This window comes from Corylus avellana, chromosome 7 (assembly GCF_965113065.1).
Source record: "Corylus avellana chromosome 7, dhCorAvel1.hap1.2, whole genome shotgun sequence".
In the NCBI taxonomy this organism is placed as follows: Eukaryota; Viridiplantae; Streptophyta; class Magnoliopsida; order Fagales; family Betulaceae; genus Corylus; species Corylus avellana.
The window spans coordinates 483,067-503,014 of NC_142496.1; the positions used below are offsets into that span (position 1 = coordinate 483,067).

Consider the following 19,948-nt stretch of genomic DNA (forward strand, 5'->3'; position numbering starts at 1 on the left):
TTTTTTTTTTAACGAGGATTAATTGTAATTACCACATCAGCATTATTATGAGATACATTTCCAACATTACTCTCTTTAATCTTACCACGACTAAAATTTTAAAATCCTTCAAATATTACAAGTTTCTTGGCGGGATAATAGGCGGTGATCTACTGGGTTCATCCCGCTAAATGGCTCCTTGGACTTAAAAACAGCTTCGTATCTTCTGCAGCATGCAGAGACTACCAGCTTGGACTTGCACTCTTCTCAAGGCTTTTAAGAATTACTGCACAATGAAATTAGAGATAAATTTCCTGGTCCCTTTGAAAAATGTGACAAGACATTCACCATGTGCCAACATATACACCATTCTAACATGAACTATTAAATGAATCATCTCCGTTTCATTCCCAACAAGTGTCTTCACTACATTTTCTTTGGTTCTCATTCATGCAAAGGTAGAAGAGGCCAACAATTATCTTTTTCTTTTTTGGGAAGTACACTCTCACAAGCATCTCTCTGTTAGGAGAACCATGAAACAATAATATGGAATCCTTAAAGCATGAAACAATAAGTAAAAGGAACAACATCTGTATCAAATACTTTCTTGAGAAAAGACAATAATCAAATGTGGAATGCAAGTCGGGTACAATGGTTCTAAAGGTTGAAACTATCCGTCATGTATCTATCTCCTATATCCAAAAAGCATCCTAAAATCATATTCTCCCTGCAAAATATTAATAACTTGGTACTTTTTAGACAATCTCCCACCACAAAAGGAGGAAAATTCACAATTTGATTGATACAACTGTTAAAAAATGTAAAGCCATTCAGCTATATTCCGCTCACTGGCTCTGCCTTTTGATGCCATCACACCATCAGCTCCGGCCGCATAGCCATCCAAAATATAGCTCTTTCCACTTTGATTCACTCAGACATGTTTCTTCTTTTGTAGATTAGCCGCAGCAAGCCGTTGACGCTTCTTCCAGGCTGGAATCTTACCAGGGAAAGCCCACCTCAAGAGTCTCTCCCAGGAGTAGCAGGCCAAAAACATGAGAAAAGCCCAAAGCAGTAGTTTATCCCTTAATCCACCAGGCAAAGGCACCAACTTCAACCAGTCATTCAAGCTCCTAAATAGATCAGAAGTAATAACTGTGAAAAAACCAACAGCACCCAAGAGGGCATACAAAAATGGTTTGTTTTCAGAGATGCTCTGGTTGAAAGGATGCCCCATGTAGTTCACAGCAAACGTAGCCACCTGAAGCATCATGTTCACCATGTATGAGACTGTATTCACCAGGTTGGGATGAAAATCGGAGTCTGGCTCGATGCACTCATCAGGCATGTGTTTCTCAGCCTCCTTCACAGAAGAAATCAAGAAAAGTAGGTGGATCGCAAACTGTCCCATGAGAGAAAGGAATACATAGGAGCAAAAGACATGAGGGTGGGGACGTGCAGCTGAAAGGGTGTGAAGGGGGCGGGCATGCGAGATAAACAGGAAAAAGGCAGCTGTAAATACACCACTGATTGTAGCCTGGATATCTCCGAGCTTGACACCATCCAAATACATAACACTCAATACATACGCTGTAGCAAGGCAGTTAAGGCCCAGTATTTTGAACATCTGGAGGGTAGTTACTAGAGTACTGCGACCCTGACGAATTATGTCTGTGGTGGGGGCAACCGACGCATGCTTTGCAGTGAATGGTGATGCCATAGAGGCATCACCAAGCTTGACAATGGGAGCTCCACGACCATCACCCTCCTCATTTAGCTCATCCATCATCTTCTTCAGCTTCTGTCGTTGAATCTCTGCAGCTGTCAGATGGCGATTACCAGCAGAAACGTTGGTGGTATCCAACCTCGAGGTACCTTTACCTTTCGACGAGCCTTCTCCATTTAGAACCATACCTTTTCCAGTTGCTTCCAATGTAGGCTTAGATTTTTTTGACTTGGCAGACTTCGTACCTTCATCCTTAGATGTCCCAGAACTTTGACTTGGAGGCACTGCATTCAATAGAGCAACTCCCACATGGGCCTACAAAAATAAAATAAAATTACATGCTCGTACCTTTTTCTGCTACTTCTGATTTTGGCAAAAAACTATATATACAGGATTACAACTGGATGAAAACTTTCTAATTATCCCAGCTATTGAGGACACAAGAAGCAAAAGAAGTCAACTATCCCCCATTCCTATTCCCATGGTACCAAACGTAGCCTAAATATCCATGAAACTTAAAAAACATGAACAAAAATTAACTATCTTCAGCAACATATTACCTGCTTCAGAGCTCCAACATCATTAGTCCCATCCCCACACATCAATGTTATCCTTCCTACTGTTTTGAAGGTGGTCATGATGAGTTCTTTTTGCTCGGGAGCAACTCTTGCAAAAACCTGAGACAATGATCCATATATGCATTGTCAAGACTACACCAACATCAAAAACAGGTTTCAAACACAAAGATTGAATCAGAACCTTCACGTAAGGGATGACTCGTAGAGCAGCAGAGGTCTGTTGTAACATTTCGATGCAGTCCCCACCAATACAGAGATCATAAGACTCTGATAAAGCTTCAACATCTTTCTCACTGAAATCAATTACATTTCATTGATCAGTCCAGAAAATGAAAATTAAATCATAATTTGGAAACAGTGCTCAATAAATTGGTAAAGCTATGAAAATAATTCCATAAAAAGACATAAAGACGGCATAAAGCTAAAGGACATAAGGACAAAGCAAACTCAACGTTCTGTGCAGTTCTTTAGGGCCAAAAACAGTTTAAAGAAAAAAGTATCAAATTAAGCAAAAATAGAGCCAATTATTATTGCGGGAAATATATATATATTTTAGAAAGGACAAAACCTTCACCTGTACTGCATAATCTCTGTCTCATCAGGGGATATCCACTCATACCCATCACCATTCCTTGCTGGACCAAGAATCAATGCTGGATTTGATATAATATTAACTTGGCTTGCAACATGGCAGGCTGTCAAAGCTTGATCACCAGTAATCATCACCTGTCATTGAAAAACACGGCCTTCAGTTAGAGATCCACTTGAGCTGTAGGTCAAGCAGGTAAGGGGTAAAGGAGGGGTTGGTCTAGATTTTAGATTGGATTCCTGATAGATTTTATAAAGTATTAGAAAGAAATAGAAAGAGCGAGACCCAGGGGGGATAGACTCTGGGTAAGGAAGCCACGCAAACTAGTAATTTCCCTACTACAGTACCAAAACCTTTGGCCTGAATCATACCTAACAGTTGTTTTGTCATGTACCGATAACAAGCAAGGAATAGATGCATTGTCATTAAAGGGGGAGGGGGGGGGGGGGGGGGGGGTGGTGGGTTGTGTGTGGTGGTGGGAAACGAAAAAGATATCTAAAAATGGCCATTTTGTCATGTGCATGGCCTACCAATTGATATTCCGGGGGGAACACAATGCTTCTAAGGATTTAAGGATTTGGTAGCATCTATATTGATAATTTTGAAGGGGTGGCTGTTGAATTGCACCTCCAAAATAAAATCCATCCCTAGAAAGATTAGTCATAGGGCAGATCTAATTATAGGGCTAATCTGCTGAGATTTTAAGCATCAATGGGCCAACATTCTGATCATTTGGAAGCTCATTACCAAATACAGTCTATTAAATACACTAGTTTTTTCATCATAGAATTATTTGCTAGAGTGTAAACATATTAATTCATGCTACAGAGTCTTTTCAACATTTTCCTCACAAAAAACTCAGAAGAACATGTTGCTTACCAAGTCATGTGAAGATCCTTTTAGTTCAGACAAGACTGTGCCTGAATCTCCTCTAATAGGACAGTTAAAAACCTGAAAATTAAATTGTGAGCATTTACAAATTACAAGGCAGAAAAGTAACAACCAACAAGCATTTACTGCAAAAACTTATTCAACATGGGAAAGTCATTGGTATTGCATATAAACAGAAGGGTTTGTAGATTACCGCAAAACCAGCAAAAGTAAGGCCACTCTCCACTACATCCCTATCCAAGCTTCTAGCTTCACTAACCTTCACGCAAGTAACATACAATAAGCAATAAGTCAAACAAACATAGATACATAGATTGAATGGTTTTACCAGATTTACCAACAAAGTAATGCCTGAGAGAGAGAGGGAAAAACTAGTGTGTTCTGTATAGGAAGCACAGAAAGGGCTTTTCTGTAATTTCACTTTTAAAGTTAATAGAAATTAAGCAGAAGTACAAACTTCAGAACACACTTTATCCTTTTCCAAAATAACCAAACAAGTGAGAGAAAGGAGAACAGTAAAAAGTTAAATATATAAAAGAAAGGGGATGAGAGGAAAAAAACAGAAGGTTCACAAACATGGCAAAATACCCGCATGCATTTTATCCTTAGTGCGGAATTTCATACAACTATACAGACAAAAGCACAACTATTAAAATTTCAGACCATAAAATATGGCACTTGAGCTTTCCCCTACAAAGAGAACATTGAACATGGACAATTTTCCCGACAAAACTGATCCCCTTTGAGCCAACTCTTGACACTAAAATCTAGAGAAGAAAAAATTGAATTGTCACTCAACACCTGGCACTATGAATAACTAAACAATGAAGAAATCAGTTCCTAACTCTAAACCTGTATACGTATGCATCACTTCATAGATACTGCTTGATATATAACTTCTTTTGAAGGGAAAGAAAAGGAGAAAAGACTTAGGTTCTTAGAATTAAGACAAATGACATTGAGTCAAAGATGCCATACAAATGCTCTCCTCTTAATTGAAAAAGAAAGGATCACATGAAAAAGAAAATCCTATGACATCGGAAAGAAAATAAATCCCAAAGAAGTCTTACTGTCATATCTGGAAGGGACTTGAAAGCAAGAGCTAGGACACGAGACCCTTGACGTGTATATTTCTTGTAGGTCTCAACATATGATGATGGCACATCAACAAGTCTATTCTGAATAGTTTCAGGGGCACCCTGCAGTGAGATTTAAAAATTTTATCAGCAAAGAAACAAAATTGCTGCAAGGAAAAGGGCTGCACTGAGCCTCCAATTGAGTTCTTTTTGGATGACTTGAATCACTAGCAAGGATATACGGTGCAAGAAGTAGAGCAAATACCATCTCTAGATATTTTAAAATTTCAATACTGATCAACAATCAGGTCAACAATTAAGGAGAAAAGAGAATATTATCAAGGAGTCAGAATTTTGATTTCCCAGCTTCTACAGACTAAATGAACTGTGTGGAGAAAGGATGTTCAAACATCTTGATCCTTGTAAATATGCACACAAATTGCAGAGTTACAACCTACAGACCTTCACAAAAGCAAGAAATTCCTCCTGAATGCGAACAACAACTGCCATTCGCTTCAAGTGGGACGCAAAGTGGTGTCGTTGAACAATCTGAACAGCATTGCCATTTCCCCTGCAACCCATAGCACATAATAAAAGTGATAAAATTGTCTATATATGAAGGGATTGGCTTCAAGACAGGATGCATTGTTTAGCAGTTGTTACCACAAAAATTAATGGATATTGGAAACAAATGATCAGATAAAATAACAAGCCATGTCCAAATGAGCTTTTTCACAACATATTGCCACCCTTATCTACTTTTACTTTTGTTCTTATGGGATGGTTCTTTCTTTTTTCTTTTTTCTTTCCACATTTTCTTTCATGTGTTCTCATTTCGCTTGGATATATTTTTTTCCAAAAAAAGAATGCATCACTTTAATTTTTTCAAAGATCCAAGAACCCAAAAATATGGTAAACAAGGTAGATAAGAAAAGGAAAAAAAAAAAAAAAAAAAAAGGATTCAAGGAAAGGGATAATTGCCAATGCAATTGCAGTCTAATCACAGGTTAAAGGACAAATGAAACTAGAAATATATGAATCAATTCCAAAGAACAGTAAGACTCATAATATTGAAATGTTACTGCTTACTTTTTTGGCATGGCTTTCTCATCTGATTTATAACTCCAATCGATTCCCTTAAGTGCTGCCTTCTCTAGAGGATCACCCACCTACAGGCAATAATTCTTATTATTGAAGCAATTTATGGAATATTAAAGCAACATGAGCAATTTAGAGCAAAGAATTTTTAAACAGAAGATTGAAAATAATCTTTTCATCAGTGCAAAATGAAACATATAGCAAGATTTCAAGTAAGTTGCTCTGGTGGCGCTGCCAGGTTGTTTATTCTAAAGAACAAAATATGATCAAAAGAATGGAACTCTCCAACACAGCATGGAGTCAAAGTAACATGCATATTGAACAATACCAGCAGGGGAAGAAAGACCTTTCCAAAAAAGTATATTTTCTACTGCCAATGTGGATGTAGATTCTCAACAGATAAGGATTCTTTTCTAACTGATGCTATTTTGAACTTCTAGTTCCTTCTAAAGGGGTCTCTTCTAAGAAAGTAGCCTCAAACAGTATAAAAAAAATGGCCAACTTGATCCCAGCCAAGGTTGGAAAGAGAAAGGAGAAGAAGGATGAATTGGACAAAGCAGTTTCCAGAACGCAAGATTGTCCAAATGATTTGAGCCACTTATAGCTAACACAACGAGAAGCAGCATTCCCTGTTTCATTATCTTTATAATTCATCAATAGCACATTCAATCTGAATTTGGCACGAGTAAACTGACCACAGCAAAAAATGGGTTTATTTATTACTGGCCACAAACGCATAAACTACAAGAGACACATTCATCATAGATTTTCAGGAAGGGAGCTAGACAACATTCAATAGCAGTCTTCAAATATGATTGCAGACAACTGGTCACCAGTTGGTATTCCTTGCAGGCACATGAACCCTTACATCAAATTCCTAATAATCCTGTTACCCCATCAAATTTCAAGGCTTTACTTGATAATAAAGGCCTTCTAGCATACGCTCATGTAAAATCTCATATCATGAGAAGTAGAATTCTTCACCGTATAAACTTGACATAAACCATTTTTTTTTTAACAAGTAATCGAGATATGTCCCAAAGTACATAGGAAGTATACATGAGAAAACATCTAATTAGAAGAAGAAATTGGCATATACTAAGAGAATAGCTTCAACAACTGAATCTCATATGCCTTCCAAGCACAATAAAAAAAGTTATAAATAATGACCAAATAAAGGTGTTCAATACTGCTTGCCCAAAATACAATATTTGCATACCAGCTTGTTCTCAACAAAAACAAGGGCATGACAAGAAGCCAGAATTTCCAGAGTGCGCACTGGCACATTTGACATATCAGTTTCTAAATCCATACTGCCCGTTAACCCACCAACTCCACAGAACTCCTGGAAAAGAGCCAAAGATAAAAGATTTCATGAAATGAGATGGTTCAAATTATCAAGAACGCCTATAACAACAACAAATGAGCATCAAATACTGAGCTCAATATCGGGCATACCATGTCATCAGATGTAAGTGTTCCAGTTTTGTCAAAACAACATATATCAACCTGTAGGTGGGGAAACCATTAAAGATATTTAATGTAATGATGAATCAATAAAATCTCCAGTAATAGGTTTCTTGTTACATGTGATATTTGCCGAAATTTAACTATAAAACCAGGAAGAGAGAAAAATGTATGACATGACAGATAATGTAGAAGGCCTACCAGCATATTATAAATATTTGGATGCCAAAGCTACCGCTCAGCATATCAAAAAAGAAAAATAAAGATAAGATGAACTTGAGACTAACTAAACCAACCACACCAAATTCATACATTTGCCAAATGTAGATTACTATCAGAAAACCAGCACTATCTCTATGTAAGGGGAGAATTATCAACACAATTAACAATTTAAAGAACATTTCTTAAGCCCAGAAAAAGAAGTAAAAACTTAATACATAAAAACAGAAAATGGACCTTCCCAGCAAATGGTATTCGGAAAGGCTCTGTACAAAATATTCCACGCCGTGTCAAGGCAATCAGAGATGTATTAACAGCTATTGATAATTCCATTGGCAGCTCAGGAGGGATCACAGAAGTAATAATAAGTGAACAACTTAGTAAAAGCTTGTACTTGCTCCTTGTGGGATCCTCTAGCCCCTACATCAATGATGTTCTCATTATCACAAAAAGGAACGAATTGTACTAATCAAAATCCATTATGTACCCTTAAGGCACCATTTACTTACCTTTTTAAGTACATAACCAGCAGCTATTACTGCAAATATGACTAGGAATAAAATGAACAGCCCACTTTCCCAGCTGTTAGCTGTAACCTGCAATATATATTTGATTAAAAAAATGTTATCCCCAAAACAAGGAATTAAATTATAAAGTAAGGTAATCACTGCTCAACTAAGAATACATATCAATTACCCTCTCTGTAGAAAATAAAATTGTTCGCATCAGTTTTCCCTGACTTGTTTCAAATCCAGTCCTCAGAACAACAGCTATGCAGCCACCATCAGGGGTCTTCAGAAGAAAGGTCTGAAATCCAGTAAAAGACTTAAAAGCATAAGTTTAAAAGCCCTGAACATGTCTTGACCTAAAAAAAAAAAAAAGAAAAGAAAAGGTTTTAACATTAACTACCTTATCTGGAGTATGCTGCAAAATCTTAGTCCCACCAAATAAAACATGGCTCTTATCTCTCTTTATTGATAACATCTCCTCAATTCCTCTTCCCATGATTGAAACCTAAAAAAGTCGAGATTCATTAAAAGTAACGTAAGGTGCCCGAGGTACATAGGAAGTATACATAAGAAAACATAGCTCAAAGAAGAAAAAGGAAAAAAGAAATCATGATAAGTAATCACTAAATTAGAAACAAAATAAGCTATCCAAAGATACAAAATATAGAAGAAAAAAGATACAATCTTCTCCCAAGTCCTTTCACGGTCCTCAAAACTTGTCATTCATTTTCCTCCATGATAATAAAACCAATGCCAAATATAAAATTGCCCGAGTCTCTATATGCTTATGGCCCAGACAAACTCTGGTAGAGATGAAAATTCACATGTCCTAGTGCAGACAAACTTATTTTATTTTTCGAGAGAAATATGAGGGAGCAGGAGGGGCATTCCATAGCCCAGACAAACTCTGGTAGAGATGTAAATGCACATGTCCTCACGTATACAAACTTATTTTATATTTTAAGAAAAATGAGAGAGCAGGAGGGGCTCTCCACACCTGTCATCACCCACATGATGACATTTTGAACTTAACAAGATATTAAGAAAACAGAAAAGATATAGGTGAACATGAAGTCAGTAATTACACAATAATATATTTTTTTATGAACAATAATTACACAATATTAAAAGCAATCAATTAGCTGTAACAACAATAGTGAAGAAAATTCACTCAGTAAGGAGATATAGCCAAGCATAAAAATTACTTACAAAAAAAAAAGGGAGATATAGCTGAGCATAAGAAAGTCCAACAAATGTATAAGTTTTATTTTAGTCTACCAAAATTATCCAAAATACTATCAAACACAGTTCCTATTATAAAAACTGATATAATCTTCTTTTATTCTTTCTCCTTCTTCCTGTCTTTGAATGAAGAATCAGTTAATGACATTCTTATGAGTCATCTGGGGAATGTAATTCATGTCTGCAATTATGCATCACCAAATAACCAAAGAAAAGTAGCCTAGTACAGATTATGATCACTCAAACTCATAAAACTGAAACTACACAACATTTCCTTTTAAAAAAAATACTTCACCCCAACCTGCATAAGACATATTCACCTTAGAAGCCTCATATCAGATCGATCAGTGTATCAGATATCACACAAGTAAGCACAATAAAAAAAAAAAAGTATATCAGAAAAAGAGAACCACCTTCCATTGTGGGGTAGACTCGCCTGTGAGAATGGCTTCATTCACTATAGCACTTCCAGCTAATATAAGCATGTCTGCTGGTACTGACTTATCTTCTCCATTCGGACCAGAAGAACGCCCAATAGAGACAACATCCCCAGGCAACAGATCCGTTCCAGAGAGTTTAACCCACCTATAATTCAAAAAAATAAAAAATCCACACAAACAGACAAACAGCCATTGAAAAAAATTTGAAAATAAAAAATAGAAGTTAAAGGAACCAGCTTAATTGACATCAAGATAACATACTTCCCACATCGATACACCATTAAGGTCTGGCTATCCACTCTAACACGTCTTAGCTCAGTTAAAGTCTTCAACCGACTTTTTGCCATTGTTGACTCAAACATAAACAGCATGAATAGGGTGAACAAACTGTAATACCAATACTCATCCAAACACCAGAGACCCACACAGAAGACCTACATGCAGGGCGAGCATAAAAAGCAGCAAAAGAGTGAAGAACCAAACATAAATTGATCAAAAGAAACCTGAAATGAGAGAGAGAGAGAGAGAGAGAGAGAGAGAGCACTGACTAGAGACAACCTGAAATACAAAAAAGGGTTCCATGCAGTGCTCTTTCAATAACTTCTGGAATGTAGGTTGTGGGTAATCAAATCTACAATGCCAACATTACGGAGCAGAATTAAATCAATAAAGCCAAGACCAGTATCACAAAGATTACCTTCCAATAAAATGGAATGATGACCAAATAATGAGAAGCAAAATAAAAAATTTAATTAGAAGGTATCCACAAATCAATGATGCAAACAAAACAAATATAATCTCAAAACATTAATTGAAATATCATTAAAAGCATAACAATCTCAAACAATATATAGATACTATTGTTCAAATGGAGGTTACTCTCAATCAACATTAGTATCTAAATAGAAAAAGCTTATGATTATGTTAATTGGGATTTTTTGTTGTACAAGCTGAGAAGATGCAGAATTCAAGCATAAATGAAGAATTATATAACACCTTCCAGTCTCATGCAATCAGTTCCATATTCCAAAAATAACTATTACCACCCAAATAAAATATATGTATGCTTATGCAGGCATAAAAAGTATACTAGTAAGTGGTAATCAGATCCATTTGGTACATTCTGACCATTTTTTTTCTTTTTCAGGTCAGATGTGACCATCCAATTGAAACATGCTTTTTCCCAAATATCACCCCTAAAACTGTTGCAGTGCCTAGAATTTGAAAATTTTATAAAAGTTAAGGAAAAAAAATCCTGTTGACTTATTTCCACCACACTTAATCTAATTATTGGGACACAATGATAGCTGGTCCTAGTCCTTTTTATACAGAGATATGGCATGACGAGCTGTGCTAATATTTCCAACATGCATACATGTTAATGGATCTCAAGGCATCAAAGCTGAAGGTAGAAATAAGTTTTTAACACATACAAGTCAAGGTAGAACAAGAACCAATAATCCCCAGAAACAGTAGGGGTGGGCATCAACCTGATTGGGTCTGAAATCCCACCCCTTTTGACTTCCGACCCAAATGAAGTCCAAACGGAGATTAACTTTCAAGCTGACCCAACCTAAGGAGGGTTTCTGAGCCAAACCGACATCAACATCCTCAGGTCAGAAGTTGGGTCAGGCATTGGTGCTCTCTATGGCCAGTATGACATAGGTGGAAGTGCCCTTGCCACCCGTATAGTAGATGGCCCAAGCATAGCTGCTAGCTGCCCATGGCGAAGGTATCAGAGGTGATGGCGGAGATCTCCAAGCTGTGCTAGTCTTAGTGATCTCAGTGTTGTTCTCAACTAAGAAATGCCAGGGATGTGCAGTTCTCGATGATCTTTGGGATCAGATCTCTAGCTCTCAGAATGGAGATCTTTGGCTCTCTGTTTGGGGATGCTCGTGAAGAGACTGAATCAACACACTGCTTTGTGATCTCTGTGGTTTCCGCCAAAGGAGCACCAACTGCCGACTGGGAGAGGAAATGCCAAGGGTTGTTACAGGGTTTTCTTTTTTTTTTTTTTTTTTTTTTTCTATTTCTTTTTCTTATAAATTAAATATGGATAGGAAACCTGACACATGTCGGGAGTCAAAAAATCTTCCAACTACTGAGCCGACATGTATTGAAAGCCAATTATTAGAGTCGAAATGCTCAGGGAGGGTCGGTAAAAGTTGGTATTTGCATAGTACTAAGAAACAGGCAGTGGTTCATGATCGTGAGAATTCAGACAATAATAAGAGAAATACCACAGCTATCGAGAAAGATTTATTCATCAAACATCTCCATTCAAGGTTATGAAGTAGAAATCAAACAGCCATAAATATTCAACAGATACAAACATAAGAGAAAAGGTCAAAATGGTAACTCACACGTTCCGTCCCCATTTTTCAGTGGCAACGACAACTTTAGCATCAGAACCATGGCCAGTACTTTTGAGATAGTGTCCAATTGTTTCCTTGGTAGGGTAGGTAAGCTTGCAAAATGTCTCCTTCTCCTTTGAAAAGATGAAGCACTGCTTTCTGAAATCAAAGTAAATCTCTTCCAAATCCATTGCAGATGAAGAACTTGCTGGCTGTTCAAGGGAAAGACTACATTGTCAAGCAAAGGAATTTCAAAACTAAAAACAAATATGCCAACAATATAAGCCAATAGCACTTGCAAAAATAAGAAGAAAAAAAAAATCTAAACCAAAATATAAAGAAACAGATGAAACCTATTACCAATCTATCTACCTTACATATATAAACTCCTAACTTAAATATTTACGTATAAGATGCCTGATTTGAATAATTAACTCCTAGTTTGAGTCTTCTTTGTTTGACATGATAAACCAAAGGGCACCAATTGCAGAAAACACAACATTTTGGTTTATGTGAACCTATGTAAATGGAATCAAGGCTTTCTTGAGTCAAAAACTAGCATTTGTCTCTGCATGTATGCAAATATAAAGGTGTTCTTAATAAAAGGACTTGCCTAGTGTCTATAAGAACAAACCAGAGCAGGATAAATACATGATGGAACCAGAAAAGAAGGATGCATTTATTTTTGCAAGAACATATCCAATATCTCTCTCATCCAAGGTGTCATCATTGCTCATAAACTTCAACCTGCACTTCTTTTTGCAAATATAGGACGCATCCAATGATCCACTAGCCTAAGAGTATCATGTCAATCTGTTTCCAGAACAAGTTCAACTACACCATTCTGCTAGGTATCCTCAAGCTTTGAGCTTTCTTCTCCTAAAAATATAAAAGGTTACAAATTAAATCAAGAATGCTGCCACCACTTTTTGTCATTTCCATTAATCTGAGGACCCACTACCATTGATCAATTAGAAAAGTGGCCTTGTGGAGAAGAGGAAAAAATTCTGCGCAATGTATTTTATTATCCGACTTCCACAACTGGCTGAGATTATGCATTTTTTATGGCACCAATGCATATCTATTATTCTCTCTTCATGCTTTCACATCAATATCACCCAACCAAACCTTTCTCCTTAATTCGAACTCTAAGCATCTTATATGTGCATTTATCAGATTTCTCCAGATAAATTAGAGCATAAAATTACGGCTTGCTGATTTAAAAAGTGAATTACTATTATCAACTTCACAAGATCCACTTATGCACAAACCGTGCGTTTTATTTTTAAAGAGTGTGCACTAAACTCAAAATGAGACCAATAAGTAGATAGAGAATGAAAGAAAGAAACGAACAGCCATGAGAAGAAACCAAACCAAATAATGTCCCAATATGTTAATCTTTAGAACCCACAAGCTAGAGGTAAGCTATAAAGACTTATACCAGAAATAGTCCTTAAGAAGCAAAACAACCTGATTTAAGTATGCACTGCATCTCACAGACTAAAAGCCATAACTCCAATATTTCTTTACAATCAAGGAAAAAATATTTAAGAAGATAAACTATAAATATAATGGACTTACTAATCTACGAAAATGAAGAGGCACTACTTCTTTAGAACCAGAAAATTTGGCTGGAGTAACCTTGCATGCATCAGCTTGGTGAATATCATTAACCTGCAAACAAATATAAGCCCAAATCACATCCCAAAATTATTCCAAGGAAAATCAGTGCCGAAAACTTGCATCGCTTCAACAAAAAGACAAAATCAAGAAACTGGAACATTCCTTTGAAAACAAAGTTTCTTATTACCATTATAAATGTTGAGGAAAGTGTCATTCAATTCACTTCCTTGAGTTCTCGAATGTTTTATACACACGCACAGAAACAAAAACATAAAAAGAGACATATTTTTATAAAATATAGTATGTGTGTATAACATTCATTATATATATGGTTCTTGGTGAAGATGTGAACATTGCATACCTTACTATACTGGACAAAGCACTTGAAATCGACGGACCAAGCCGTGAAAAGCCAGACCAGAATGTGAAGAGCAACAAGTCCACCGAAAACAATGGCAGCATCCCCAATGTCTATGCTAGGAACAATGGCAGTCAACCACAAAATATATATAATGGCAAAGGGCAACACGTCCAATCGCCATGCCAAGTGCCTCTTCCTCAACAACTCAACTCTCTCCACCACTTTCCCTCCCACATGGAACCTCGACATCTCTCAACCTTCTATCCACAAATAAATGATACGAGCGTTAAGATGACAAAATTGTACTGTTTGGTGCCAAGAAAGTGCAGGAAAAGAAAACAAATAAAAAAATTTCACCCGTTGTTCATTGCATAATACACTGTAATTCACCATTTGGTGCCAAGAAAGTGTAAGAAAAGAAAAGAAATAAGAGTAGAGAAGTGCACTCAATTTTCCTTTGATACAACCAACAATTAAGGTTAGTTGAATAGAGTTTCTTTTCTTTTCCAATTGAGATTGAAACTACTTAATTAGAACATAAAGACCCACATTTCTTGTTTCACTAGGTTCATGCCCTTTGCTTTCTTTGCATACAAATCAAGTTTGGGCCAGCTTTTCGAGGAAACCTTAACTTACCGTTTTAATTTATGCGAAAATTACTACTGTCCATTTCTACAGTATTTTTTACTGCATTGGTACTCCATCATCATCCAATTTTCTCACCTACCAAACGCAGCCTTAATAATCTTTTCCTCTATCCTTCACACAAACACATCATTATCTCAAAAATTTAAACCATTTCCATCCTGATTAATCGCTGCCGCAAAGGCAATCCATAATATATTCTCAACCATTTGCTTTCCTGTATTAAAAACTAACAATACCACAAAACACCAACACACTCTTTAAGGTATTCGAAACGATAAATTCCTCGAGTATTCTCAGCAGCCGAACAGAGAAATGGATAAAATTCAATTCAGACTATAAAGTAATAACACAAAAAAGTAAATTTAGGAACAAAACAGAACGTCCAAACAAGGAAACCTAGAAACAAACCGACAGAGATCGTCGCGGGCGCTTGGAGGAGCTCGCAATCGGAGAAGCGAGACTGAGGTATCCAGAATCCCTAGATCGGACGGTTCTGGTTGTGAGTGAAGGACTTTTCTTTAGTAGCTGAAGTTGCAAGAAAGGAATAGCAGATTCTTTCTTTTCTCTTTCTCTTATTTCCTCTGCTCTTGCGAATAAAAGTTGGGTAAATATATGATAAATTTTTTAGAAAACGCCGGATTTGAAATCACTTTTTTATTTTGGAAATTAAATGCTTGAAATTTTGTTAATTATAAGGGTTAATTACTTTTTTTTTTTAGTAATTAGGTTTACATATTTTTATTTTTTCTCACATCTGGTTCAAATTCTATCACACAAATGGTAGATGACGTATGAGAAAAGACCAATTTAATACCTCAGTGGCTCTGTTAGGTTCTATTACCCGGATCTGCCTTGCATGCGGTAATGAAAATTACCTCATGCATGTTGTAGTACCGTTTTCACCGTTGAAAATTAGGTTTAAAAAATTAATAATAAAAAAATAGTAATTAAGAAGCTAAAAATATTAAATAAATAAATAAAAGTTTGGGTTTTGAAGGTGGCTGAACCACCCTCAAGGGCCTAGGGTGGTTTCGGCCACCCCCAAGCCCTTGGAGGTGGCCGGGCCTAGATGGTCTGGCCACCCCCAAAACCCAAATTGTTTTGGGATTTTTTTTTTTTTTTTTTTTGCCTTTTGGGGGTGGCCGGACCACCCCCATGGCCTATGGGGGTGGTTCGTCCACCCCTTAGCCAAAAATGGGGTGGCCGGCCACCTCCTTTGGGCAATTGGCCACCCTTTTTTTTAAAAAAAAAAACTTTTAGCTTTTTAATTATTATTTTTTTTTTATTATTTTTCAAGTTTTAATATATTTTTTATTATTAATTTTTTAAACCTAATTTTGTTTAGTGAAAACAGCATGCAAGCTAAATCTCCATTAGTCAAAACTAACAGAATGTCACGTGTCGTCATATACAAATGTCACATATCATAAAATAATTAAAATAATAAAATATTAATTAAAAAACTAAATCCTAAAAAAATAAAAATTATGGGATGGCCCGATTACCTCATTTTAGCCATTTGTCAACCACCCCAAGGTCGGTCTAAGAGTGGGCAAATCACCTCCAATGGCCAAAAAATGGGTGGTTTCGTGTTGGGGGTGTCTCAGCCACCTTACGTGGGGTTGAGGGCCAGTCTAAGGGTGGTGGAACCACCCTCATGGCCTTCGGGGGTGGTCAGCCTTTGGTGTGGTTTCAGCCGCTCCCTTTTTGGACGGCAAATTCACAAAAATACAAAATTGTCTATTTAGAATAATTGTTAGTTTTTTTTTTTTTTCTGAAAAAAAAAAGGGCTGAATGACAGAGCATATATGTGACAACTTTTTCATCCAAGCAAGAAGTGGCCTTTTTGCCACAATTTGATAGTTTGATTCTCAAACTGTCATACATGTCACTTTATGGGGTTTTATTGAAAATGACTAATAGTTTATGGGACTGTTTATCCATTTTTTCTTTTTTCTTTTAACAAAAACTATCATTAAATTTATAGAATCTACGGATTCAATAGTTAATATGAAAAAAAAAAAAAAAAAATGAAGATGGATGAAAGAAGGATAAAAAGTATTTCTCTATAAAAAGAGTTTATTGTGTTTGAGCAGTACATTTTATTTTGTCTCGCACAATTACTTATTTGCTTTTAATTGATTTTTTTTAAGGGAAAGTCATTCTGGTCTTATTAATTGAAGAAGGATCACGAGCATAAAGTTTTTACAACGTAGAGCATAAAGCTTTGAGAAAATCATAGCCGAAGCTACAAGGTTACAACATCATAGATACATACATAACAATCTTACATTCATAACCTATCTATGACATCAACATCCGCTAACCCATGACTAATCTTCAGTTGTAACAACATGCCTACTCCATACAGACTTAATCCGATACAAAGATAGCAACATCCACCTGCCGAAACTCATCCTACTAGATTCGCAAGCCAAGAAATTATTCACATCCTCAACCCAACAAACATAGAACACAAAATACAGGAAACAATAAAGATAAGGCACAAAACACCACTCGAGAAAGGCTGTTGGATGATTCTGGTTAGAGCGCAAAAAAACCAAGCGCAAGCGCTTACGAGTCATGATCCGTCTCGGGATTGCCAGAATCAGAAGCGGCAGGTGTCATTGGAAGCGAGCAGGGCTGGTGCGTGCGGTAGAGGGGCGAGTGTCGAGGTGGGTCTAACGGAGAGACGCAAATCGAGCTTTGAATAGTCCGATCTAAGAGCCCCATTAGCCTCGAAAAAAGACATGGCAAAAATGGTGGACAGCACACCGAGTGCGGTGGCGCTTGAGCCTATAACAAAATAAAATAAAAAGTAAGCAAAAAGAAGGGGGGAAAGAGTCGGGGAAGGGAGGGGGGAGGGGAGAACTTCCAGCTGTGCCGCACTCTCTACCTTTTTTAATTGATTTGAGGACCCAGTTAGTATGGCGAAAAATAAAAAGACTTATTGTGTGGCTTTTGGACCTATTCACTCAGTATTTTTGTTTGCACCCAAAAATGACCAATTCACCCTTGCTCAATTATCGATTTAGCCGATTTGGTGAGCAGTTTTTGCACCATTTCATAAGATTTTGCAATTCCAATCTCGTCTTGAAAGCCATGGTTGGTGTGCATATGGCTCAAGCACCTTCGTTTAATCCGAAAGGCAGGAATCAGGAGAAGATCTAGTTCCAAACTAGCTAGCAAACAAGTTGCCACAAGAGTGAACAAAGCAGGTGATAAAGCAGCAAAAGCTTAGCCCAAAGAAAAGTGTTTCCATTGTGATGAAGCAGGGGATTGGAAGATAAATTGCTCAAATTATCTAGCTCCCAAACAAGATGGCAAGCAAGAACAAACCAGAAAAGGCTAAACCAAAAGGAAAATTGTTTCCATTATGGCAAAGTAGGGCACTGAAAAAGAAATTGTCCAAAGTATGTGACTTTCAAGTGCTAAGGTAAATGTTTTTCATTCTTAGTTGAAACATGTTTAGTGGTGATTAAAGATAAAAGTTTTCTTCTACTAACGAAGCACATCTTTGGCACTTACATCTTGGACATATTAATTTAAGTAGGATACAAAGGCTGGTCAAGGATGTGCTCTTGGGCCTATTGGATCCTGATGAGTTCCTCGGTTTGTGAATCCTGCTTGGAGGGTAAAATGACCAAGAGATCATTTCAACAAAAGGGTGTTGGGCCAATGATGTGCTTGACTTAGTAAATATTGATGTATGTGGTCTTATGAGTGTTCAGACACAAGGAGGTTATAAATACTTCATTACTTTCATTGATGATTACTTTATATATGATTATGGATACCTAATGCGTCAAAAGTATGAAGTTTTTAAAAAGTTTAAGAGGGTTTCGGGCGGAAACCGAAAAACAATTTGGTAAATGCATAAGGGCATTCGATCTAGTCGAGGTGACGAATACCTCGTTGGGGACTTTAAGAACTACTTGGCAGAGGTTATGATTGTATCCCAATTGATCACACTTACCACTCCTAGTAAGATGGTGTGGTATAAAGTAAAGAAGAAATGAAATTCTTTTAGACATGATAAGAGCTATAATGAGTTATGCTAGCTACTATACCTACATCCTTTTGAGGATATGGCATAGAGACTGCGACATACTTACTAAATTTGGTTCCTTCTTAATCTGTTCTTTTAGAACATGTGACCAAGTTCAAACCCCAAAACAAACAATCAACAATAAATATTCATAAAGTAAAAAAAAAAAATATTTAATGAAAAAATATTATAATCGTAACGCAAGTATTATTTTTACAAAGTGAAAAATCAATAAACACATCAAATGGAAAAACCTCTCCAAAGCAACCAAGCTCGATGATCTTCTTCACGTGCATTTTCTCACTCGCCCTTAGATAGGCTCTTTGGTGGATGAAGGTAGTGTATGGATGTAGCTAGATCAAGAACACTTAGGGCTCTTGCATTCTTCTCTTCATGCAGTCACTAATGCACTTGTTATAATTCTCTATGTCCTGGGAAAAGGACGCATCGCTTTTCTAGACTTTTTGAAGAGACAACATCTACCTTTCATGTATATGTTTTCGAAAATTCAAACTAGAAAAAGAAGAAATTAGAATTTATATTTTCACATTTATTAGTTGTGACATTACCTCTTGACCTTGCATGCCTTTAACCAAAACCAAAAGGCAAAAAGAAAAAAATAATAAACAAATAGATAAAATAATAGAAGAAAGAAAACTACAAGTACTAAAACTTCTCTATTTGGCCATGTAAATTGTTGTTCAGATGCTATAAATTATGATATAATACAACACTTCCAAACAACAAAGATAATTCAAAGGAGAGGCGGGTGCTATGACTAAAAAGGTTATGAAAAGATTTGCTTTGATGATGATGGTGGTGTTGGCTATCCTTGTTGAATTTCTATCTCTCTCCCAATCACCCTCCCTCTATCATTCATTTTCTACATTCCCCTCCAATTATCTCACTCTCTCCATATAATGATGCAAAATCTCGAAGGAATGGTTCAAACACACAAAATGCTCCCAAGGGAAAAAATTCTGTTGCAATAAATACTCCCAAGGAAAAAGAACATATTATTTCAAGATTAGAAGAAGTAAGAAGAGAATCCATGAAAGATTGTGAGAAAGAGGCCACAGAGCATATAAAAAGGTTGGGTAAGG

The 19,948-nt window shown here is 36.6% G+C and overlaps 1 protein-coding gene across 3 annotated transcripts; it reads right to left on the minus strand.

Annotated features, from left to right (window-relative positions):
* Nucleotides 1–570: 570 nt before the first annotated feature.
* Nucleotides 571–15,404, minus strand: PDR2 (phosphate deficiency response 2). 3 transcript variants are annotated; one of them, XM_059597015.2, is made up of 22 exons: nt 15,206–15,404; nt 14,150–14,406; nt 13,747–13,839; nt 12,175–12,377; nt 10,370–10,442; nt 10,073–10,245; nt 9,785–9,956; nt 8,530–8,634; nt 8,317–8,427; nt 8,130–8,216; nt 7,858–8,040; nt 7,393–7,443; nt 7,154–7,279; nt 5,926–6,005; nt 5,299–5,407; nt 4,831–4,959; nt 3,954–4,019; nt 3,749–3,820; nt 2,855–3,006; nt 2,462–2,573; nt 2,263–2,379; nt 571–2,017 (listed from the first exon to the last, which is right to left on the minus strand). In XM_059597015.2, exons 2-22 carry the CDS (start codon nt 14,396–14,398, stop codon nt 911–913), a joined length of 3,570 nt encoding a protein of 1,189 aa, XP_059452998.2. In that variant the 5' UTR covers nt 14,399–14,406; nt 15,206–15,404; the 3' UTR covers nt 571–910. The 3 variants fall into 3 exon arrangements, with proteins under 3 accessions (XP_059452998.2, XP_059452996.2, XP_059452997.2); XM_059597013.2 differs by having other exon boundaries at nt 14,150–14,409; XM_059597014.2 differs by having other exon boundaries at nt 14,150–14,409; nt 15,194–15,404.
* Nucleotides 15,405–19,948: the final 4,544 nt, after the last annotated feature.

Excerpts from the sequence above, each read along its gene's own strand:
- PDR2 (XM_059597015.2), bottom strand. The coding sequence starts at position 14,398 with ATGTCGAGGTTCCATGTGGGAGGGAAAGTGGTGGAGAGAGTTGAGTTG. Across the intron at positions 9,957-10,072 it reads ATGGTGTATCGATGTGGGAA|GTGGGTTAAACTCTCTGGAA; the intron begins GTATGTTATCTT and ends TTTGAATTATAG. Across the intron at positions 3,821-3,953 it reads TTACTTTTGCTGGTTTTGCG|GTTTTTAACTGTCCTATTAG; the intron begins GTAATCTACAAA and ends TTTAATTTTCAG.